This window comes from Panulirus ornatus, chromosome 32, assembly GCF_036320965.1.
Source record: "Panulirus ornatus isolate Po-2019 chromosome 32, ASM3632096v1, whole genome shotgun sequence".
NCBI lineage: Eukaryota > Metazoa > Arthropoda > Malacostraca > Decapoda > Palinuridae > Panulirus > Panulirus ornatus.
The window spans coordinates 24,875,820-24,896,567 of NC_092255.1; the positions used below are offsets into that span (position 1 = coordinate 24,875,820).

At 39.3% G+C, this 20,748-nt stretch overlaps 1 protein-coding gene across 1 annotated transcript in view; it reads left to right on the forward strand.

The window, feature by feature from the left end:
* LOC139759273 (ubiquitin carboxyl-terminal hydrolase 9X-like) overlaps positions 1-20,748 on the forward strand; it is a 144,189-nt gene that overhangs the window by 114,848 nt on the left and 8,593 nt on the right. Inside the window, exons 43-48 of the mRNA XM_071681418.1 lie at positions 4,787-4,956; positions 6,838-6,993; positions 12,761-12,861; positions 15,574-15,803; positions 18,414-18,568; positions 18,890-19,084. Coding sequence (XP_071537519.1) covers positions 4,787-4,956; positions 6,838-6,993; positions 12,761-12,861; positions 15,574-15,803; positions 18,414-18,568; positions 18,890-19,084 — 1,007 coding nt within the window. The remainder of the gene's footprint in view (positions 1-4,786; positions 4,957-6,837; positions 6,994-12,760; positions 12,862-15,573; positions 15,804-18,413; positions 18,569-18,889; positions 19,085-20,748) is intronic.

The following is a 20,748-nucleotide window of genomic DNA, read 5'->3' on the forward strand; positions in this document are numbered from 1 at the left end:
AGCTGGTAAAATGGACTGCCATAATTCCTCGGAGACTGCTTCACCAACATTTGGACACTTTGCTGGCAGACATGGGCTAGCTCAGCAGTATATTTCAAATTATGCCCTGCTTTATGTAAAGCTATTGCTTTTGCAATGTCTCCTTTGTTGTAACTCTACAGTGCATAATGGGATGGCACAAGAGCTAGATAATTGCAGACAAATATGGAGAAAAAATTACCCATCAATCGGAGATGAACAGAACAGACACAATCCTCTTGGTATCTAGACATAAACTGATGGTTTTGATGCATTTTTATCACAAAACTGTTGAACGTATGATAAGTGCTGTCAATGCACGATATATTACACTTGCCAGGGTCTCTAAAAGATACGTGAAGTGAGTTATGTTGTATGTTAAGTTGATGGCTCTCTCGCGTCTTATTTTTTGGCACAGACTGTATTAATAGGTAGTAACTGGTAAGCAGCTGCCAACTAAGGAAGTATGTAATTGGTACTACCTGCTTAGGTATCAGGAGGGTTGGTGACAGCTGTGTAGTGAGCCAGAACTTCAGTGGTTTTCAAGATGCACTCTGTGGACCCAGGGAGCTGGCTTTCCTTTCTGTCTCGCCTGCATGTGGACTGCCGGCATTCTGTCCACATACACAAAATCTCTCTCTGTTATACTTTATGCTTAAATCACACGTCTCATTCCTTGTAGCATTAGAATTTCCTGCAATGAGCACTGTGCGCAAGCCCTGCCTTCTTAATAGAAGTAGTAGGTAGGAACATTATGCAGGAGCATTAAAAATTGAAACAGGTAGAATTATAGGCAGCAGCATTAGGTTGGGACATTGTGCAGGAATGCTAGGTAGACACAGTAGGAAGAAACAGTTGGTAGGAACATTAGATTGGATCCTCTGGAGACACTGCGCTAGTTGTCAGAAATATAGATAGATATTTTTTTTTTTTTTTTTTTTTTTTTTTTTTTTTTTTTTTTTTACTTTGTCGCTGTCTCCCGCGTTTGCGAGGTAGCGCAAGGAAACAGACGAAAGAAATGGCCCAACCCCCCCCCCCATACACATGTATATACATACGTCCACACACGCAAATATACATACCTACACAGCTTTCCATGGTTTACCCCAGACGCTTCACATGCCTTGATTCAATCCACTGACAGCACGTCAACCCCGGTATACCACATCGCTCCAATTCACTCTATTCCTTGCCCTCCTTTCACCCTCCTGCATGTTCAGGCCCCGATCACACAAAATCTTTTTCACTCCATCTTTCCACCTCCAATTTGGTCTCCCTCTTCTCCTTGCTCCCTCCACCTCCGACACATATATCCTCTTGGTCAATCTTTCCTCACTCATCCTCTCCATGTGCCCAAACCACTTCAAAACACCCTCTTCTGCTCTCTCAACCACGCTCTTTTTATTTCCACACATCTCTCTTACCCTTACGTTACTCACTCGATCAAACCACCTCACACCACACATTGTCCTCAAACATCTCATTTCCAGCACATCCATCCTCCTGCGCACAACTCTATCCATAGCCCACGCCTCGCAACCATACAACATTGTTGGAACCACTATTCCTTCAAACATACCCATTTTTGCTTTCTGAGATAATGTTCTCGACTTCCACACATTCTTCAAGGCCCCCAGAATTTTCACCCCCTCCCCCACCCTATGATCCACTTCCGCTTCCATGGTTCCATCTGCTGCCAGATCCACTCCCAGATATCTAAAACACTTCACTTCCTCCAGTTTTTCTCCATTCAAACTCACCTCCCAATTGACTTGACCCTCAACCCTACTGTACCTAATAACCTTGCTCTTATTCACATTTACTCTTAACTTTCTTCTTCCACACACTTTACCAAACTCATTCACCAGCTTCTGCAGTTTCTCACATGAATCAGCCACCAGCGCTGTATCATCAGCGAACAACAACTGACTCACTTCCCAAGCTCTCTCATCCCCAACAGACTTCATACTTGCCCCTCTTTCCAAAACTCTTGCATTTACCTCCCTAACAACCCCATCCATAAACAAATTAAACAACCATGGAGACATCACACACCCCTGCCGCAAACCTACATTCACTGAGAACCAATCACTTTCCTCTCTTCCTACACGTACACATGCCTTACATCCTCGATAAAAACTTTTCACTGCTTCTAACAACTTTCCTCCCACACCATATATTCTTAATACCTTCCACAGAGCATCTCTATCAACTCTATCATATGCCTTCTCCAGATCCATAAATGCTACATACAAATCCATTTGCTTTTCTAAGTATTTCTCACATACATTCTTCAAAGCAAACACCTGATCCACACATCCTCTACCACTTCTGAAACCACACTGCTCTTCCCCAATCTGATGCTCTGTACATGCCTTCACCCTCTCAATCAATACCCTCCCATATAATTTACCAGGAATACTCAACAAACTTATACCTCTGTAATTTGAGCACTCACTCTTATCCCCTTTGCCTTTGTACAGTGGCACTATGCACGCATTCCGCCAATCCTCAGGCACCTCACCATGAGTCATACATACATTAAATAACCTTACCAACCAGTCAACAATACAGTCACCCCCTTTTTTAATAAATTCCACTGCAATACCATCCAAACCTGCTGCCTTGCCGGCTTTCATCTTCCGCAAAGCTTTCACTACCTCTTCTCTGTTTACCAAATCATTTTCCCTAACCCTCTCACTTTGCACACCACCTCGACCAAAACACCCTATATCTGCCACTCTATCATCAAACACATTCAACAAACCTTCAAAATACTCACTCCATCTCCTTCTCACATCACCACTACTTGTTATCACCTCCCCATTTGCGCCCTTCACTGAAGTTCCCATTTGCTCCCTTGTCTTACGCACTTTATTTACCTCCTTCCAGAACATCTTTTTATTCTCCCTAAAATTTAATGATACTCTCTCACCCCAACTCTCATTTGCCCTTTTTTTCACCTCTTGCACCTTTCTCTTGACCTCCTGTCTCTTTCTTTTATACATCTCCCACTCAATTGCATTTTTTCCCTGCAAAAATCGTCCAAATGCCTCTCTCTTCTCTTTCACTAATACTCTTACTTCTTCATCCCACCACTCACTACCCTTTCTAATCAACCCACCTCCCACTCTTCTCATGCCACAAGCATCTTTTGCGCAATCCATCACTGATTCCCTAAATACATCCCATTCCTCCCCCACTCCCCTTGCTTCCATTGTTCTCAGCTTTTTCCATTCTGTACTCAGTCTCTCCTGGTACTTCCTCACACAGGTCTCCTTCTCAAGCTCACTTCCTCTCACCACCCTCTTCACCCCAACATTCACTCTTCTTTTCTGAAAACCCATACAAATCTTCACCTTAGCCTCCACAAGATAATGATCAGACATCCCTCCAGTTGCACCTCTCAGCACATTAACATCCAAAAGTCTCTCTTTCGCACGCCTGTCAATTAACACGTAATCCAATAACGCTCTCTGGCCATCTCTCCTACTTACATAAGTATACTTATGTATATCTCATATGTATATACGTGTGTGTGTGTGTGTGTGTGTGTGTGTGTGTGTATATGTATATATATATGTATATTATCCCTGGGGATAGGGGTGAAAGAATACTTCCCACGTATTCCTCGCGTGTCGTAGAAAGCGACTAGAGGGGACGGGAGTGGGGGCCAGAAATCCTCCCCTCCTTGTATTAACTTTGTAAAATGGGAAACAGAAGAAGGAGTCACACGGGGAGTGCTCATCCTCCTCGAAGGCTCAGAGTGGGGTGCCTAAATGTGTGTGGATGTAACCAAGATGTGAAAAAAGGAGAGATAGGTAGTATGTTTGAGGAAAGGAACCTGGATGTTTTGGCTCTGAGTGAAACGAAGCTCAAGGGTAAAGGGGAAGAGTGGTTTGGGAATGTCTGGGGAGTAAAGTCAGGGGTTAGTGAGAGGACAAGAGCAAGGGAAGGAGTAGCAATACTCCTGAAACAGGAGTTGTGGGAGTATGTAATAGAGTGTAAGAAAGTAAATTCTCGATTAATATGGGTAAAACTGAAAGTTGATGGAGAGAGGTGGGTGATTATTGGTGCATATGCACCTGGGCATGAGAAGAAAGATCAAGAGAGGCAAGTGTTTTGGGAGCAGCTGAATGAGTGTGTTAGTGGTTTTGATGCACGAGACCGGGTTATAGTGATGGGTGATTTGAATGCAAAGGTGAGTAATGTGGCAGTTGAGGGAATAATTGGTATACATGGGGTGTTCAGTGTTGTAAATGGAAATGGTGAAGAGCTTGTAGATTTATGTGCTGAAAAAGGACTGATGATTGGGAATAGATAGATAAATAGTATAATTATTGATTCAAATCCTACCATCCAATGCAAAGCCCCACTGATTATTTCATGGTTTACCTTAATTACTTCCCATTCCTTTGTCCAGCTCACTTGACAGCATGCTGGCCCCATATACCGCATTGGTGTAGTTAATTCAGATATGTCATGATGATGATATTAGTTATATCAACAGATTGCATCACCTAAATATACGATAGTGTCCAAGAGAGAGAAGATGACAATGTTGTTGATTGATTAGTTAGAATTTTCAGCGTATGTATGGATCATAGTGAGGTACCTGAGGATTGGCAAAATACTTATATAGTGTTGCATAAAGGCAGTCATCAGAGATGTAGGTAGATAGGTTGAGTTACCAATTTATTAAGATTTTATTGTCTGCACTGTATTACTATGACTAATGATGAATAATAACTGTATTTGTTGATTTCAGGTCTGGATATGAGTAGTGGTGGCTGCACTTTAAGTGACCAGCTGCTTGTTGCAGTGTTAATGCTGCTGAACAAAGAAGTGTCAGAACATGGCAGACACTTACCTCAATACTTTCATCTCTTTCATCTTTATGCATCTTTAGGACCATCTGAAAAGTTACAGCTACTCAAAGTAGGTTAATTATTTTTTCTTTTTATTGTTTATTGACTGGAATAGCTAGTGGCTGCAATCTTTTGAATTCATAAATAAGTTGAATTATGTAAAATATTATTGAATATGAAGATTGATTATGTTGGTTTTGAGCGTGAAGATTGGGTAGAATTTTTTTTATGAATCCAGGTATGGGTACTTAGAAATTGGGTAGAGTTTTAATGTGAATCAAGCCCTATTTTTTAGTTGAACTTCAAACTAAGGATGCATATGCTTGAATTTCATGTAGGTTTCATTTTGCACAATACTTGGAAAGTCTGCAAAACTTTGTAAAGTGGTAACAAATAATCAAACAACGGTTATAGTAGAGATTGACATTGTAGTTCTGTCAACACCTGACAATGAATAGCAGCAACCCACTACCTGAACTCACTGCCTGGAAGGGAACAGGTCACTCTGATGCAGGTTTGTCGTAACTATTTATAAAGAGCTCATTTGTACTATTAGTTAAAGGGGCTTGTATTTGTTAGCTTCCTTTGTGATAAACATGATATGAAGCCTCTCAGCATTGAGTTTCTCATGCTCTTTGTTATTTTACATCAAGTTACCCAGATTGTATACACTTCTGAAGTGAAAAAAGCAAACTATAAAGCAATCCTCAAGTGAGCTAGCTTGTTTTACCAAAGCATCAGCCATGCCTAATTTGCCCTTTAGAATTAAGAGAACAGTAAGGCAGTAGTCCAACTGCTTTTTTAAAAAAAGTAACAGGCAGGAGGGAAGGTCTTCGCTTTTGAGAACATTGTACTCATGTCACTCTTCATCCCATTCGTAAGCATTTTAAGCTACCACAGCAACATCTTGCATCCTTTTTGCAGACCCACCTTTACTGAGGACCAATAACTCTCCCCTCCTACTCACACTTGTCTTGCTTTCTAGACTGAAGACTCATCACTGCTCTTTGTAACTGTCCTTTTACCTCATACATATGTAGTACCTTCTAAAGGCCTCTGTCACCTCTATCATGTACCTTCTTGAGATGCTTAAATGCCTCGTACAGTTTACTCTCCTTGTCCAAGTAAGTCATACAAATTCTTAAAAGCAAACTCCTGGTACACACATCCTCTCCTTCATCTGAAAGCACACTCCTCCCAAGACAGATGCTCTGTGCATGCCAGCACCCTCTCAATCACCACTCTTGAGAAATCTCAAATACTTTTCCAGATATGCTCCACAGAATTATACCTCTTGTCAGAATATTCACTTTTGACTCCCATTTAGAGAAGATGTTTTTTCATGATTGTTTTTTAATGCTTTTAGGCTGAAAATCATGTATTACCATGAAGCTTCATTTTTTTTTCTTTTATTTGTTGTAACAATCAGTAGTATATTTTTGGATAGTTATAGAACCATATTTGCCAAGGCCTCACCTTTGAAGGGGTTCCCGTAGGGAATGGGCATCAGAGATACAGATAGGATAGGAAGATGCAGATGTCATTAGTTTTTCTTCACAAGTCTGAGACTCTAGCTCCATTAAAGTATGAACAAGTAGTCTCTGCTTTGCATTTAGGTCATTTTCTGTCTTGCTGTGAATGTACTTGATCTTGATTAGCCTTCATTATCAGAAAAAGGCTTGTGTGTCCAAGAGAATTAATTCTGAGCATAGAGGGGGTAAACTAAGAATGCCCACCCAAGTTATTGATATATTTGTTATGTATGTCAGTCACTGATTGTTGCATTCAGTCATTTAAGATATTAGTGGGCTCAATTTGTTTGACTGAATTTCCATTTGACATATTGGAAATGAAAAAGATGCTAGCTTTATGCATGTGAATCCTTGGCTTGATGTTAATGTTAAGAAAAAAGTATGCTGTAGTGAGAATTGGCCCTGTTTTTCTTTTACAGTTGAATGTGGTAGAGATGTTTATGTTGGTTGCTTTGGATGAGGGACCAGGCCCAGCCATTAAGTATCAGTATGCTGAATTAGGAAGACTTTATCAGGTGGTTTCACAATTGATAAGGTCATGTGATGTTTCTCACAAGCAACAGTCTTCTCAACCAGTAAGTATGGAATTTATACATTAATTGCTTGTACTGATATAGAGGAAGTTATTTTTGGCCACCTGTTTCATTAGAGGAATTATTTACTTCATTCCATGTAACTCTCTGCATGTAGCACATGAACTTGCAATTAATCCTCAAAGAACCATGCCTTAAAAATGTATGCCAAGGATTATTAACAAATCTTTGTTATATGAGGTAATAAGAAATATCAGGAAAAGTTAGCAAAAAAGAAAAACAAATCAGGTAAATTAATGTTATTTGATGCCATGCAATCATCTGAACTTAGCATGCTGGCTGGGGTGTATACTTGCTTGGCTTATCTGTCTGCAGTCACCTCGGTCACCAGCACACATAGGTTACTGTAACACACCTAGAGAGCTTGTTATCTGGGAGGGCAAAAATGGGTATGTTTGAAGGTATGGTAGTCCCATCAATGTTATATGAATATGAGGCATAGGCTGTAGATGATGATGTGTGGAGGAGAATGGATGTTGAAAATAAAATGTTTTAGGACATTATGTGGTGCAAGTTGGTTTGATCAAGTAAATAAAAAAAGGATATGGGAGAGGTATTGTAATAAAAAGAGTGTGGTGAGAGAGTTGAAGAGGGTGTGCTGAAATGGTTTGGACATATAGGAAAAAAAAAATGAGTGAGGAAAGTTTGACAAAGGATATATGTGTCAGAAATGGAGGTAACAAGAACAGGGTTACCAATTTGGAGATGGAAGGATAAAGTGAAAATGATTTTGAGCGATTGGGGCCTAAACATCCAGGAGGATGAAAAGCATGCAAGGGGTAGAGTTAAATGGAACAGTGAGATATACTGTGGTCAATGTGCTTTAAGTGGACTAAAACGGTATGTGAAACATCCAGAGTAAACTGTGGATAGATCTGTGAGGCCTGAATGTTGAAAGGTAGCTGTAGTGTCAGTACATTATGCATGACAGCTAGGGAATGGTTGTTATTGGATGTGGCCTTTTTTCTTCTGTTCCTGGTGCTACCTTACAAATGTGAGAAACAACAATCATATACATATATATATATTTCTTTTTCTTTCAAACTATTAGCCATTTCCCGCGTTAGCAAGGTAGCGTTAAGAACAGAGGACTGGGCCTCTGAGGGAGTATCCTCACCTGGCCTCGTTCTCTGTTCCCTCTTTTGAAAAAAAAAAAAGAAATAAATATATATATATATAGAGAGAGAGAGAGAGAGAGAGAGAGAGAGAGAGAGAGAGAGAGAGAGAGATATGGGAGGGTATTGATTGAGAGGGTGAAGGCATGTACAGAGCATCAGATTGGGGAAGAGCAGTGTGGTTTCAGAAGTGGTAGAGGATGTGTGGATCAGGTGTTTGCTTTGAAGAATGTATGTAAGAAATACTTAGAAAAGCAAATGGATTTGTATGTAGCATTTATGGATCAGGAGAAGGCATATGATAGAGTTGATAGAGATGCTCTGTGGAAGGTATTAAGAATATATGGTGTGGGAGGCAAGTTGTTAGAAGCAGTGAAAAGTTTTTATCGAGGATGTAAGGCATGTGTACGAGTAGGAAGAGAGGAAAGTGATTGGTTCACAGTGAATGTTGGTTTGCGGCAGGGGTGTGTGATGTCTCCATGGTTGTTTAATTTGTTTATGGATGGGGTTGTTAGGGAGGTGAATGCAAGAGTTTTGGAAAGAGGGGCAAGTATGAAGTCTGTTGTGGATGAGAGAGCTTGGGATGTGAGTCAGTTGTTGTTCGCTGATGATACAACGCTGGTGGCTGATTCATGTGAGAAACTGCAGAAGCTGGTGACTGAGTTTGGTAAAGTGTGTGAAAGAAGAAAGTTAAGAGTAAATGTGAATAAGAACAAGGTTATTAGGTACAGTAGGGTTGAGGGTCAAGTCAATTGGGAGGTAAGTTTGAATGGAGAAAAACTGGAGGAAGTAAAGTGTTTTAGATATCTGGGAGTGGATCTGGCAGCGGATGGAACCATGGAAGCGGAAGTGGATCATATGGTGGGGGAGGGGGCGAAAATCCTGGGAGCCTTGAAGAATGTGTGGAAGTCGAGAACATTATCTCGGAAAGCAAAAATGGGTATGTTTGAAGGAATAGTGGTTCCAACAATGTTGTATGGTTGCGAGGCGTGGGCTATAGATAGAGTTGTGCAGAGGAGTGTGGATGTATTAGAAATGAAATGTTTGAGGACAGTATGTGGTGTGAGGTGGTTTGATCGAGTAAGTAATGAAAGGATAAGAGATGTGTGGTAATAAAAAGAGTGTGGTTGAGAGAGCAGAAGAGGGTGTTTTGAAATGGTTTGGTCACGTTGAGAGAATGAGTGAGGAAAGATTGACCAAGAGGATATATGTGTCAGAGGTGGAGGGAACGAGGAGAAGTGGGAGACCAAATTGGAGGTGGAAAGATGGAGTGAAAAAGATTTTGAGTGATCGGGGCCTGAACATGCAAGAGGGTGAAAGGTGTGCAAGGAATAGAGTGAATTGGAATGATGTGGTATACCGGGGTCAACATGCTGTCAGTGGATTGAACCAGGGCATGTGAAGCATCTGGGGTAAACTATGGAAAGTTTTGTGGGGCCTGGATGTGGAAAGGGAGCTGTGGTTTTGGTGTATTTTACATGACAATTAGAGACTGAGTGTGAACAAATGTGGCCTTTGTTGTCTTTTTCTAGCGCTACCTCGCGTGCGTGTTTGGGAAGGGGGTTGTCATTTCATGTGTGGCGGGGTGGTGACGGGAATGAATTAGGGCAGTTAGTATTGATTGTGTACATGTGTATATATGTATATGTCTGTGTGTGTATATATATGTATACATTTAAATGTATATGTATATATGAAAATTGAGTAATATGCTTCACAATTTTGGAGACTGCAATATGATATGCTTCGAGTAATAGAAAAATGTAATGTAGAATGCTTCTCTATAGATAGTATTTTAGCTCATGAACTGGCTGAACATACAAGTTACAGTACAGAGGAGAAAGAGACTGACTTGAAGTATTTAGAGTGGGATCATCAGTGTAAGAGTGGATGGGTTTAGAGGCTGAAAAAAAAGATCATTTTTTGGAAAGACAAAAGAGGATAGGCAATAGGAAAGAACCATAGGGAACACTGGTGTTGCAGATTAAAAAGAGGTCAGTCCCTCATCAGATACCACAACAGAACAGCTAGAAGGAAAGTGTGCATTAAAGAATGAGAAAGGAGCATTGAAGCCAAAAGAAGAAAGAAGCATAGAAGCAAAGATTTATGCAACACCCTTTCAGGTGTTTTAAAGATGTTAAAAGGCCATGACAATACATTCATCAAAATCCCGTAGAGAGGAGGACAAATGGTGTGTTCCAAAGGAGGGATCACCAGTAAACATTACACCATGAAAGCCATGAACTAAAAGAAAGGAATAGATTAGGCCAAAACTAGAATATACTTCAAAGAAGAACCAAGAATTCTTGCCAGAGAAGATCCAGAGAAGAGCAACAAGGATGTCAGAATTAACCCTTGATCGTTTTGTTGCTGCAGATGTCAGACTTCAGTTACTTTGTAGGATATCGTGAACATCAATCTACAAACTCAGTTTTTCACCTGAAGTTGAATTTAGCATACATTTTAAGCTCCATTAGCTTGCCATAGATGGTACTGTATACAAAGGATGAGTCATTGGAGCTGCTAGGAGGTCTCAGTAATCAGCTAATGACTATGGTGCATGGCTATGCTCTTTTTCTAGGGACTCATGTCGCTAGCTCCCACTTCTGCTCTTGGTGTCCTAAACCCCTCCCATGCCATGTTTACTTAAAATTGACCATTCCAGAAAGTAATGGTGACTTGCAGAAAGCTGATGTCAATTAGGAATTTATTTTTCCCAATTGTAAAAAAGAAAAGAGTTTTGGAAAGAGGGGCAAGTATGAAGTCTGTTGGGGATGAGAGAGCTTGGGAAGTGAGTCAGTTGTTGTTCGCTGATGATACAGCGCTGGTGGCTGATTCATGTGAGAAACTGCAGAAGCTGGTGACTGAGTTTGGTAAAGTGTGTGAAAGAAGAAAGTTAAGAGTAAATGTGAATAAGAGCAAGGTTATTAGGTACAGTAGGGTTGAGGGTCAAGTCAATTGGGAGGTGAGTTTGAATGGAGAAAAACTGGAGGAAGTGAAGTGTTTTAGATATCTGGGAGTGGATCTGGCAGCGGATGGAACCATGGAAGCGGAAGTGGATCATTGGGTGGGGGAGGGGGCGAAAATTCTGGGAGCCTTGAAGAATGTGTGGAAGTCGAGAACATTATCTCGGAAAGCAAAAATGGGTATGTTTGAAGGAATAGTGGTTCCAACAATGTTGTATGGTTGCGAGGCGTGGACTATGGATAGAGTTGTGCGCAGGAGGATGGATGTGCTGGAAATGAGATGTTTGAGGACAGTGTGTGGTGTGAGGTGGGTTGATCGAGTAAGTAACGTAAGGGTAAGAGAGATGTGTGGAAATAAAAAGAGCGTGGTTGAGAGAGCAGAAGAGGGTGTTTTGAAATGGTTTGGGCACATGGAGAGAATGAGTGAGGAAAGATTGACCAAGAGGATATATGTGTCAGAGGTGGAGGGAACGAGGAGAAGAGGGAGACCAAATTGGTGGTGGAAAGATGGAGTGAAAAAGATTTTGTGTGATCGGGGCCTGAACATGCAGGAGGGTGAAAGGAGGGCAAGGAATAGAGTGAATTGGAGCGATGTGGTATACCGGGGCTGACGTGCTGTCAGTGGATTGAATTAGGGCATGTGAAGCGTCTGGTGTAAACCATGGAAAGCTGTGTAGGTATGTATATTTGCGTGTGTGGACGTATGTATATACATGTGTATGGGGGTGGGTTGGGCCATTTCTTTTGTCTGTTTCCTTGCGCTACCTCGCAAACGCGGGAGACAGCGGCAAAAAAAAAAAAAAAAAAAGTATGAATTATAGGATTTGCATAAAAATGTGAGCAAGCATACCTTATATGGCCATAGTGCTAGAATTATAGCATAGATCCTCCAGGGAGTTATGGAGTAGATTTTTGAGGGTGTGCATCATTCATATTTTCTGTTTCCAAATGTAGAATTAAAGAAGTGCAGTAGTATAACACAGAAGTTAATGTGTAGACCCCTAGGAAGTGATGGAGGATGAGTTTTGGAGAGTATCCATCGTTCAGATTATCTCTGACCCATTGTAGAATGAAAGAAATGCGTGTGAAAGTAAAGTATGTGCACAGAAAAGTGAGCTAATATACTTTATTTGGCTGAATTTAATGCTGAAACCCTCCTGGGGTGATAGAGAAATTGAAAAGTGTTTGCATCAGCCATTATCACAGTGAACAAAGGATAGAAATGCCATCCTGCCTACCTAATTTAGTCTTTTAACCATAGGTATATATGTATTAATGGTTGTAAGGCTTGAAGGTTGATTGGGGGACAGGTGCAGAATGTTGGCATACATGCTAAATATGGAAGCATTTTATTTACATATCTAATTGAATGAGCTGTCAGGTGCAGGTATTAGGAGAGGAGTGGTAGGTTTAGTATACTTCATATGTATTACCTTTCCAAATAATGTGTTTTTCGGTTTCAGCATAGGTAATAGCGGAGACTATTGTGTAGACTCAGAAATTAGTGTTTTTAGAGGATTTCCATGATTCTGAAAATTTGCTACATTTAAGTTCAGTTTTAATTATGTTAAAAGAGACCAGATAGATGAAAGTCTAGTTACTGATTTTCAAGCTTTTTATGTTTTATTCATTCTTATTTCTTTGTCTTTTTCTTTCATGCCCTTTCAGAATAATGCATCGCTGCCTAACCCACATGGAGACACATCTTGCCCTGAACCACTCATGCCCATCCAGCCAAAAGTAGCGGAGATCCTTTATGGTCGAGCAACGTCAGTATTTTTTACTATTGTACTTAACCCCCGGACCCTTTTTATATGGTTCTTGCAATGTTGTAATTCGATTACAATCAGAAGCAGGGAAATGATGGACTCCTTTGGAGCAAGAAGTTCCTCAATGCGACTATATTGACCATCATCTGCTGATGATACAGGCTTGCCAAAGGTGACTTTTCACTCAGGAGGTAACCTCAAGTAGGCAAAGTCTGGTAACACATCATTATGTATTTGATTTTTCACCTTTACCTTCCTGCCCTTTTATGGGATTCCAAAGTGCTCATAGCCAGCCACATCCACTGGGGTGGAACCAGAAATCAAGGAGTGTGGTGGTATGTGTGTGCATGTGTGAGGTGAATGCAGGACAGTTTAGGAGTAAGTCCACAGTGTCTTTAGAACAGACGTTGCATCATGGGCATGAGGGGTCTTACAATATGTTTAATCAGTGTTTGGTATATTGTATAGGTGATTAATGGTGTCATGAGTGCAGTTGAGACAGTGCAACTTCCATACATTTAAGGAGAATGGTTTCAAATGGGTGTTATTGATATTTGTGTTATGGGGTGAGAATTTTACATTGTGTTGCCCCGTCTTTTAACCTTGTTTATGTGTATAGTGTCTTTACTCCTATGTTTGTACACACACACACACACACACACATACAAACAAACAAACAAACATACAAACAAACAAACAAAACAAAAAACAGACAAACACTCACAAACGCAAAAAATAAACTTCAATGATCCATGTGTAAGAAGAATAAGGGAGTCAACAGCATCCGTTACCTATTAGAGAGTCCTGCATAAGGAGAATTGTAAAGGAGACAGATGTTTAATAGCTAATATCAGAATAACTTTCAGGTATATAGATAAGGAAATATTTAGCAAGCTGTTCATACCCTGCATAAGACCAGAACTAGAATGTGCTCCTCAGATTTGGTCACTGTGCCAAAAGAAGCACATAGAAGTAATAGGGAAGGTCCAGAGGAATGCAGCAAATATGGATTAGTGAAAGAATGCCTCATGCCTCAGTATGATTATTATTTAGTGTGAAATAAGCTTCAGGATTCTTTGTGTAAGAAGGACTTGGGAATCAACAGTGTACCTATCCTGTCTCCAGAGTCTCATATGAGGTGATTAGTTAAGGAGAGAAATTGTCCTCAGGCAAATATCAGAATAGACTTCAAGTAAATGGATAAAGAAATATTGTAGCAAGCTGTTCATATTCTACATAATAGAATATGCTGCTCAAATTTGGTTATTGCACCTAAAGAAGCACATAAAGGAAGTCCAGATGGTACCAGAATTCAGGAAACTAAGTTATAGGGAAAGTCTTTGAATTTGCACACCTTGGAAGAGAGGGATGATTGATATGATCATAAACCTTAAGTTATAAGACAGATCAGTGATGGTGACAGTGAATAGTTTTTTGAGAGATTTTGAGATAGAGAAACTAGAGGACATAACATGAAATTAAGCAAGGAACTTGTTAGAACAATGTAAAGATGTACTTTTATAGTATAAGAGTTGTGGATGAATGGAACAAAATGAATGAAGACATGGTTAATGCAGACAGCATACATGAATTAAAATTGTATATTAGAGAATGATCAAGAAGTGGGGCCCCTCAAGTGTACAAATCCCTCTCTGTACAGAACAATTAGGTAATTACACAAACACACTACATTTATACCTTTCTCCCCAAGACCCTTGCATTCACATCTGTCACCATCCTATCCATCAACAAATTAAACAACTGTGGTGACATTATACACCCTTTCCTTGATAAAAACTCTCAACTGCTTTTAATAGCTCGCCTCTCTCACCATGATTTGTAACAACTTCTACAGAGCACCTTTAATAACCTTATGATAAGTTTTCTACAGTTCCAAAAACATCATATACAAATCCTCCTTTTTCTCTTAAGTATTCCTCTCACTCATTCTTCAAAGCAAATGTCTAATCCACACATTTTCATCCACTCTTGAAACCACCACTTCCCTGTACAACTTAAGGTACACTAAACAAACATATGCCTTTATAATTTCAACATTTGGTTTTGCCATAATACAGTGGCACAATACAAGCATTCTGCCAGTCCTCAGGCACTTCAGCATGAGGCATAGATACATAGAAAATCCTAACTAAACTATCAGTACTTTTCTTGCACATGTGATCATTGCATCCCAAAATACCTCCCATTCCTCACTCACTCCCATAGTTTCATATGATGATGATGGTGATGATAAGGATGATGATAATGTTAGTAATGATAATGATTTTAGTAATTATGAAAAATCTATGTATGCTTATTTTCATAATTAAGTGTTACCAGACTCTACTTGTGGTTGTACTATAAGCAAAACACCACCTTCAGTGATGTGTCATTTTCAGTCTAAAGGATTTTTGAATCAAAAGAGTCCATAATTTCCCTGCTTCTGATAGTAGTTCAGCATCAAAGTTGCAGGAGCCCCAGAAAAGGAGTACTGGGGCTGCTTATAATAATGATGTATCATGATTAGATGTACTTTAAGAAATTAAAAAGATGCGACCATTATAGAAAAATTATTTGTCTTAAAATGTCTTACACATGATGTGGTCTGATTCTGTGAAATATTTCATATTCAGCACTTCTTACCTGTTAGATTTTAGTGTTGATAGTTATTGTAAGACTTAAATTTGAGGAAACCAATATTTTTTGGCACAGGTATGTTAAGAAGATCATTGAGGATGCAAATACTTCTGAAGATACAGTGAAGCTGCTTAAGTTTTGTTGTTGGGAAAATCCTCTCTTTTCCTCCACGGTGCTATCTGAACTGCTGTGGCAGATTGCTTATTCATATACATATGAATTACGACCATATCTTGACCTCCTCTTGCATATGCTGCTGCTAGATGATTCTTGGCAAAATCATCGAATTCATAATGCTCTTAAAGGTAAGCTTACTATTCACTTTGGGACAGAGCCGTTGAGTATCAGAGAAAGTACTTGTTTCATGAGAGGTTAGATACTACTTTACCCCAGAAAATGAGGTACATGATTCCCCTTTTCAGCCATGTAAAACATGTGGCTGACAGATTCTCTTTCACAGGAATGAACAACCAGCCAAGTGATGTCACAATATTATTAAGTAACCATCCTCCCCCATTCATTTTCTCTTCCTCAGAGGTGCTGTGTAGACCCACTGACCCTTTACTTGAGATGTCTATATTTGCACTTCAGGCCTTCAGAAATGTTGGATGGATTTCATTATCTTTGATTTTGGGGTTTTCCGTGGTCTGTTTTTTTGTCTAAGTAGAGAATTTGAGTTCTTTCATCTTTTCATGATAGTATTATGTTCCTGACATTCAATTTTGCTTGTGATTTGTTTCTGAATTTTCTCCCTGTTGATTTCGTTTTGTATGACCGGAAATCATTAAGTGCATTTGTATTCAATTTTCCTTCCTTTCATCATTAGCCATTTTTTCATACATAGATTCCTGACATGTGAACTTAAGAACATATTTACAACTTTCATTTTCACCAATCTTTCCCAAATCCCCTGGTATTCCTGTCTTCAGCATACGACCATGGCTTTTGGAAAAGATGCTGTAGAGGGCATACAAGATGATTCATGGTCCCTCTTACACCACCTATTAAGAGGCTTTCAACACAGTGGGCCTTCCTAGCTCGTCAGACATTGCTTGGACCTCATCTAAATGTTTAGGAAGAAGCGAGTGCCCTCTTTGACTATTGCAACTTTGAAATTTTGAGATTCCTTGTTACCAAGTAGCAGTTTGGTATCATCCAGATTGTCCCACCTGAGCTTGCACAGACTACTAGGAAAAGAAATTCCCATCCCAGCTGTTGTGAACATCGTTAATGATCAGTAAACTGCCAGCACAGTATTTGTGTAAAGACTGGTCAACTACCCTATCTGTCTGTCTGTCTTTCTATGCCCCCCCCCCCCCCTCTCTCTCTCTCTCTCTCTCTCTCTCTCTCTCTCTCTCTCTCTCTCTCTCTCTCTCTCTCTATATATATATATATATATATATATATATATATATATATATATATATATATATATATATAAATATATATATATATCTCTCTCTCTCTCTCTCTCTCTCTCTCTCTCTCTCTCTCTCTCTCTCTCTCTCTCTCTCTCTCTCTCTCATAAAGAAATATGACAGCTATGGTGACATCACAGATCCATATTACCATGGCCACCCTCTTAAGAGTTCCAGGTGGGAACAGGCTTTAGAGAGTTAGGTAGGTAGATATTTGTGTATGTTTCATTTGCTCAAATAGAATTTCTTTAGAATAGATTGAAAAGTGATGGACTGGGGCCCCAGTACACTAAACTTCAAGAGAGTAGCTGTATTCAGTATGTGAAGGAGCTTTATGTAGGATGATAGTAGTATACTGACAAGAAAATTCTGCAGGAAAAGATGAAAAAAAAAAAAAAAAAGTTAATTTCAGCTTCCAGATGCTGTAGGGAGGATGTATTGTAGGCTCAAATATGTAAAGAAGAAAGAAGTGAAGATACATGTCTGTTGTATCATTATTCTTGAATAGGCCTTTTCAGTGACGCTTAATATCACTAAAGTATTTGGTAAGCTTTGACTTAAATGTATTAATTGTCAGTGCCTTAAGAGTTTCTGATTGTTGCTGTTTGAGATTAAACATATGTAAAGAAGAAAGAAGTGAAGATACATGTCTGTTGTATCATTATTCTTGAATAGGCCTTTTCAGTGACGCTTAATATCACTAAAGTATTTGGTAAGCTTTGACTTAAATGTATTAATTGTCAGTGCCTTAAGAGTTTCTGATTGTTGCTGTTTGAGATTAAACCTCCCTACAACTCAGGAGGTGCAGGCCCTATGCTCTAGGGCAGCCCACTGATGGTGAGGGACCTAAGCACCGGGCCTAGGGGGTTGGACTTGTTATCCCACCTGGCCCCCATGAGAGCCAGGCTCCTTCAGAGTTTCTTGTAGTAGTGTATTACAGTGTTTTATATCTTTTATTCATTCATACTAGTTCACAGTTCCCTGCATTAGCAAGGCAGTACCGGGAAAAGATGAAGAAAAGTCATCAATTGCTTACATCCCTCTCTAACTGTCATGTGTAATGCACCAAAACCACTGCCTCCTAAAAAAAACAACCAAGCCCACAGATCTATAACTATGCCGTGTATTCTGTTAAAAGACTTTTGTCCACCATTGTATTATGTCTTATTCCATATGTCTTCATACTGTTATTTCTCTAGATACTGCATCTCTTTGGTATGCTGAAACAGGTATTTATTTTGAATACTGAAAGACTGTTAGGATCAGGAGGCATTGTGGAGAACTCTTTTTCTTCAACATTAGTGCGGGGGGGGTTCATCATTTGGGAACACCCACATTCACATGAATGAGGAGACTCTTAGGGAGTTAATTTTTGAATGTTTAGAGGAAATCTTCCTATCCCAAATCATTATACGCACCAGAGTGAAAAGTGCTGATGTAGTTTGTGTACTTAATTTCTTTTATAAAGTAGACATGAACCATGCATATCTTATACAGGTATCCCAGATGATCGTGAAGGGCTTTTTGATACAATCCAACGAAGCAAAAATCACTACCAGAAGCGAGCTTATCAGTGCATTAAGTGTATGGTTGCACTTTTTTCATCATGTTTGGCTGCTCAGCAGATGCTGCACTCAAATGGTGATCTTAAGGTAATTTTCTTAAGTGTTCATTGATGTTAATTTTCGGTTATATGATATTTACATATGTCTTTAGATAATACAGTAATCTTCCTAATACCAGATTTATTGCTCAGTGCCTTGTCTGACTCTTGGGGAAATACATTCAGTGTTGAAGCTTTCCTGTCAAGGATGATCATTTGCATTATATATTCAAAAAAATACTGAATGAATGCTGAAATTTTATTGTAATTACATTAATTATTAATAGAAATTGTGCTTTCTGTTTCATAATAGGACAGGTAGTTTATGTTAACTTTTAGGCCCAAAAAGATAATGTAATGATTATTTCAGCGGAAATGGACCTGGGCTGTGGATTGGCTAAACGATGAGCTAGATCGTCGACCATATGCTGCCAATCAACAATACGGATTTAACAATTGGTCTCCGCCTGCACAAAGCAATGAGACTAGTAATGGTTACTTTTTAGAACGCTCACCTAGTGCGAGATCAACATTAGAGAAGGCTTATGAACTCTGCCCTGAAGATGTAAGTGTTACTAAGTACAGTATATCGAGAATTTCTTGACAGTTAAGATTTATAAATTGTTTATTTCTTGGAGTAAGGTTAAGTCAGAGAATATATTTTGTTACTTTATTTTTCAGTTTTATCTTGATAGCATTATGAAAGTTGTAGCATTGGGTACTCAGCTTTGGATGAGGAGCTACAATGGAATGGAGTGAAAACTGTTAACAGAAAGATTCTTACATTTTGTAAAAAAAAGATTTATTAGGAATGTGATTAAAGAGTTTGGAATAATGTATGGTGATGTGAGTTGTGTTACTGAAAACAAGGTTGTTATAGTTAAGCAGGCAAGTTTATAAGCGAACTGTTAGACAGAAGTAAAAAGTTTGAGTGTTAATGTACACATGTTGACAAGGAAAATCAGTGAGCTAAAAGGAAACGTAGTGCTGGAGCACTGGAGAATTTTGGAAAATTTAAATTGTAAGTTTGTTGCTGTCTTTGGACATTTGGCAAGGAATTCTCAAGAGGGAAGACAGGAAAAGATGAATGAGGAATGGTGGAACTATGAAACTGTTGTATCACATACTCCGTGCTTAGACATTAATTGATTGATACATCTTGTATTGGTCACAGATAACGCATTTTAGAATTATGTAGTAGTACATTGAAGGATAAGAAAGGGGTTCCAGGACTGTACCTAGTAGGGAGAAAAGGATTTATATTTTAACAGTGGTTATGATTACACCTTGATGATAGTCATTTCTTTTACTTTTGAGTTCTTTTGAAATATTTTTCTAGTAGGCAGCTCTTTATTTGGATGTTTTCCAAGTATTTAGAAATTTGCCCTTATATTGAGTGTGGATGTAATGTTTCAGTTGTAATGGACACTGGAATAAAAGAAGTTTGAGCAAAGGATCACCAGTTTGTGTAAATTACTTACAAAGTGCCTTGGAATGATATAGAGAAGAGGAGCAGTTTTTAATATTGTAATGTGATATGGAAGAATAACTATAGGAGAGAGCATTACAGGGTAGAAGAGTCAATGGACCTTTAAGAGAATAATGAAGGGTAGAGGTGTAAGTTTAGAAATAAAGAAAAGATTAAATGACAGCATAGTCCCCTAACCCTGACCTTTACAGCTGAAACATGTACATGGAATGAGTCACAGAGATTAAGAATCCTGGCTGTGGAAATGAGCTATTTGAGAGTACCATGTGGATTGAAGAAAGAAGTGAAGGGGTGTATGAGAGATATGGTATGGCAGGGAATGAAATATTGATTGGTAGAGTGGGTAAAACTGAATACTTTAAGGTGGCTTGGGTATGTGGAAAGAATGCAAGGGAGAGTTTACAAGGAGAGTGTCTGATGATACAATTAAAGGGGTTGGTTTGTGAGGGAGGCCACCTGTGACAGGGGGAAACAGACTGGAAGATTACTGGAGGGAGAGAAATGGTTAAAGAAAGCATGCATTGGTTTGCAAGGGAGAGGCATATGAGGATAAAGGGAAACTCTTTTGCCATGGACACCCCCTTGATGGGTGTTTCTAGAAGTGACATTCATCAGAGAAGTAGATGGACAGATGAAGCAAGATTTAAGGTGAGATAAAAAGGTATCCTGTTATGATCTTACATTTTTCTCAGTCCACAAATAGAGAAGCCATTTATCAATCAACCCTGCAGTTCTGTGAT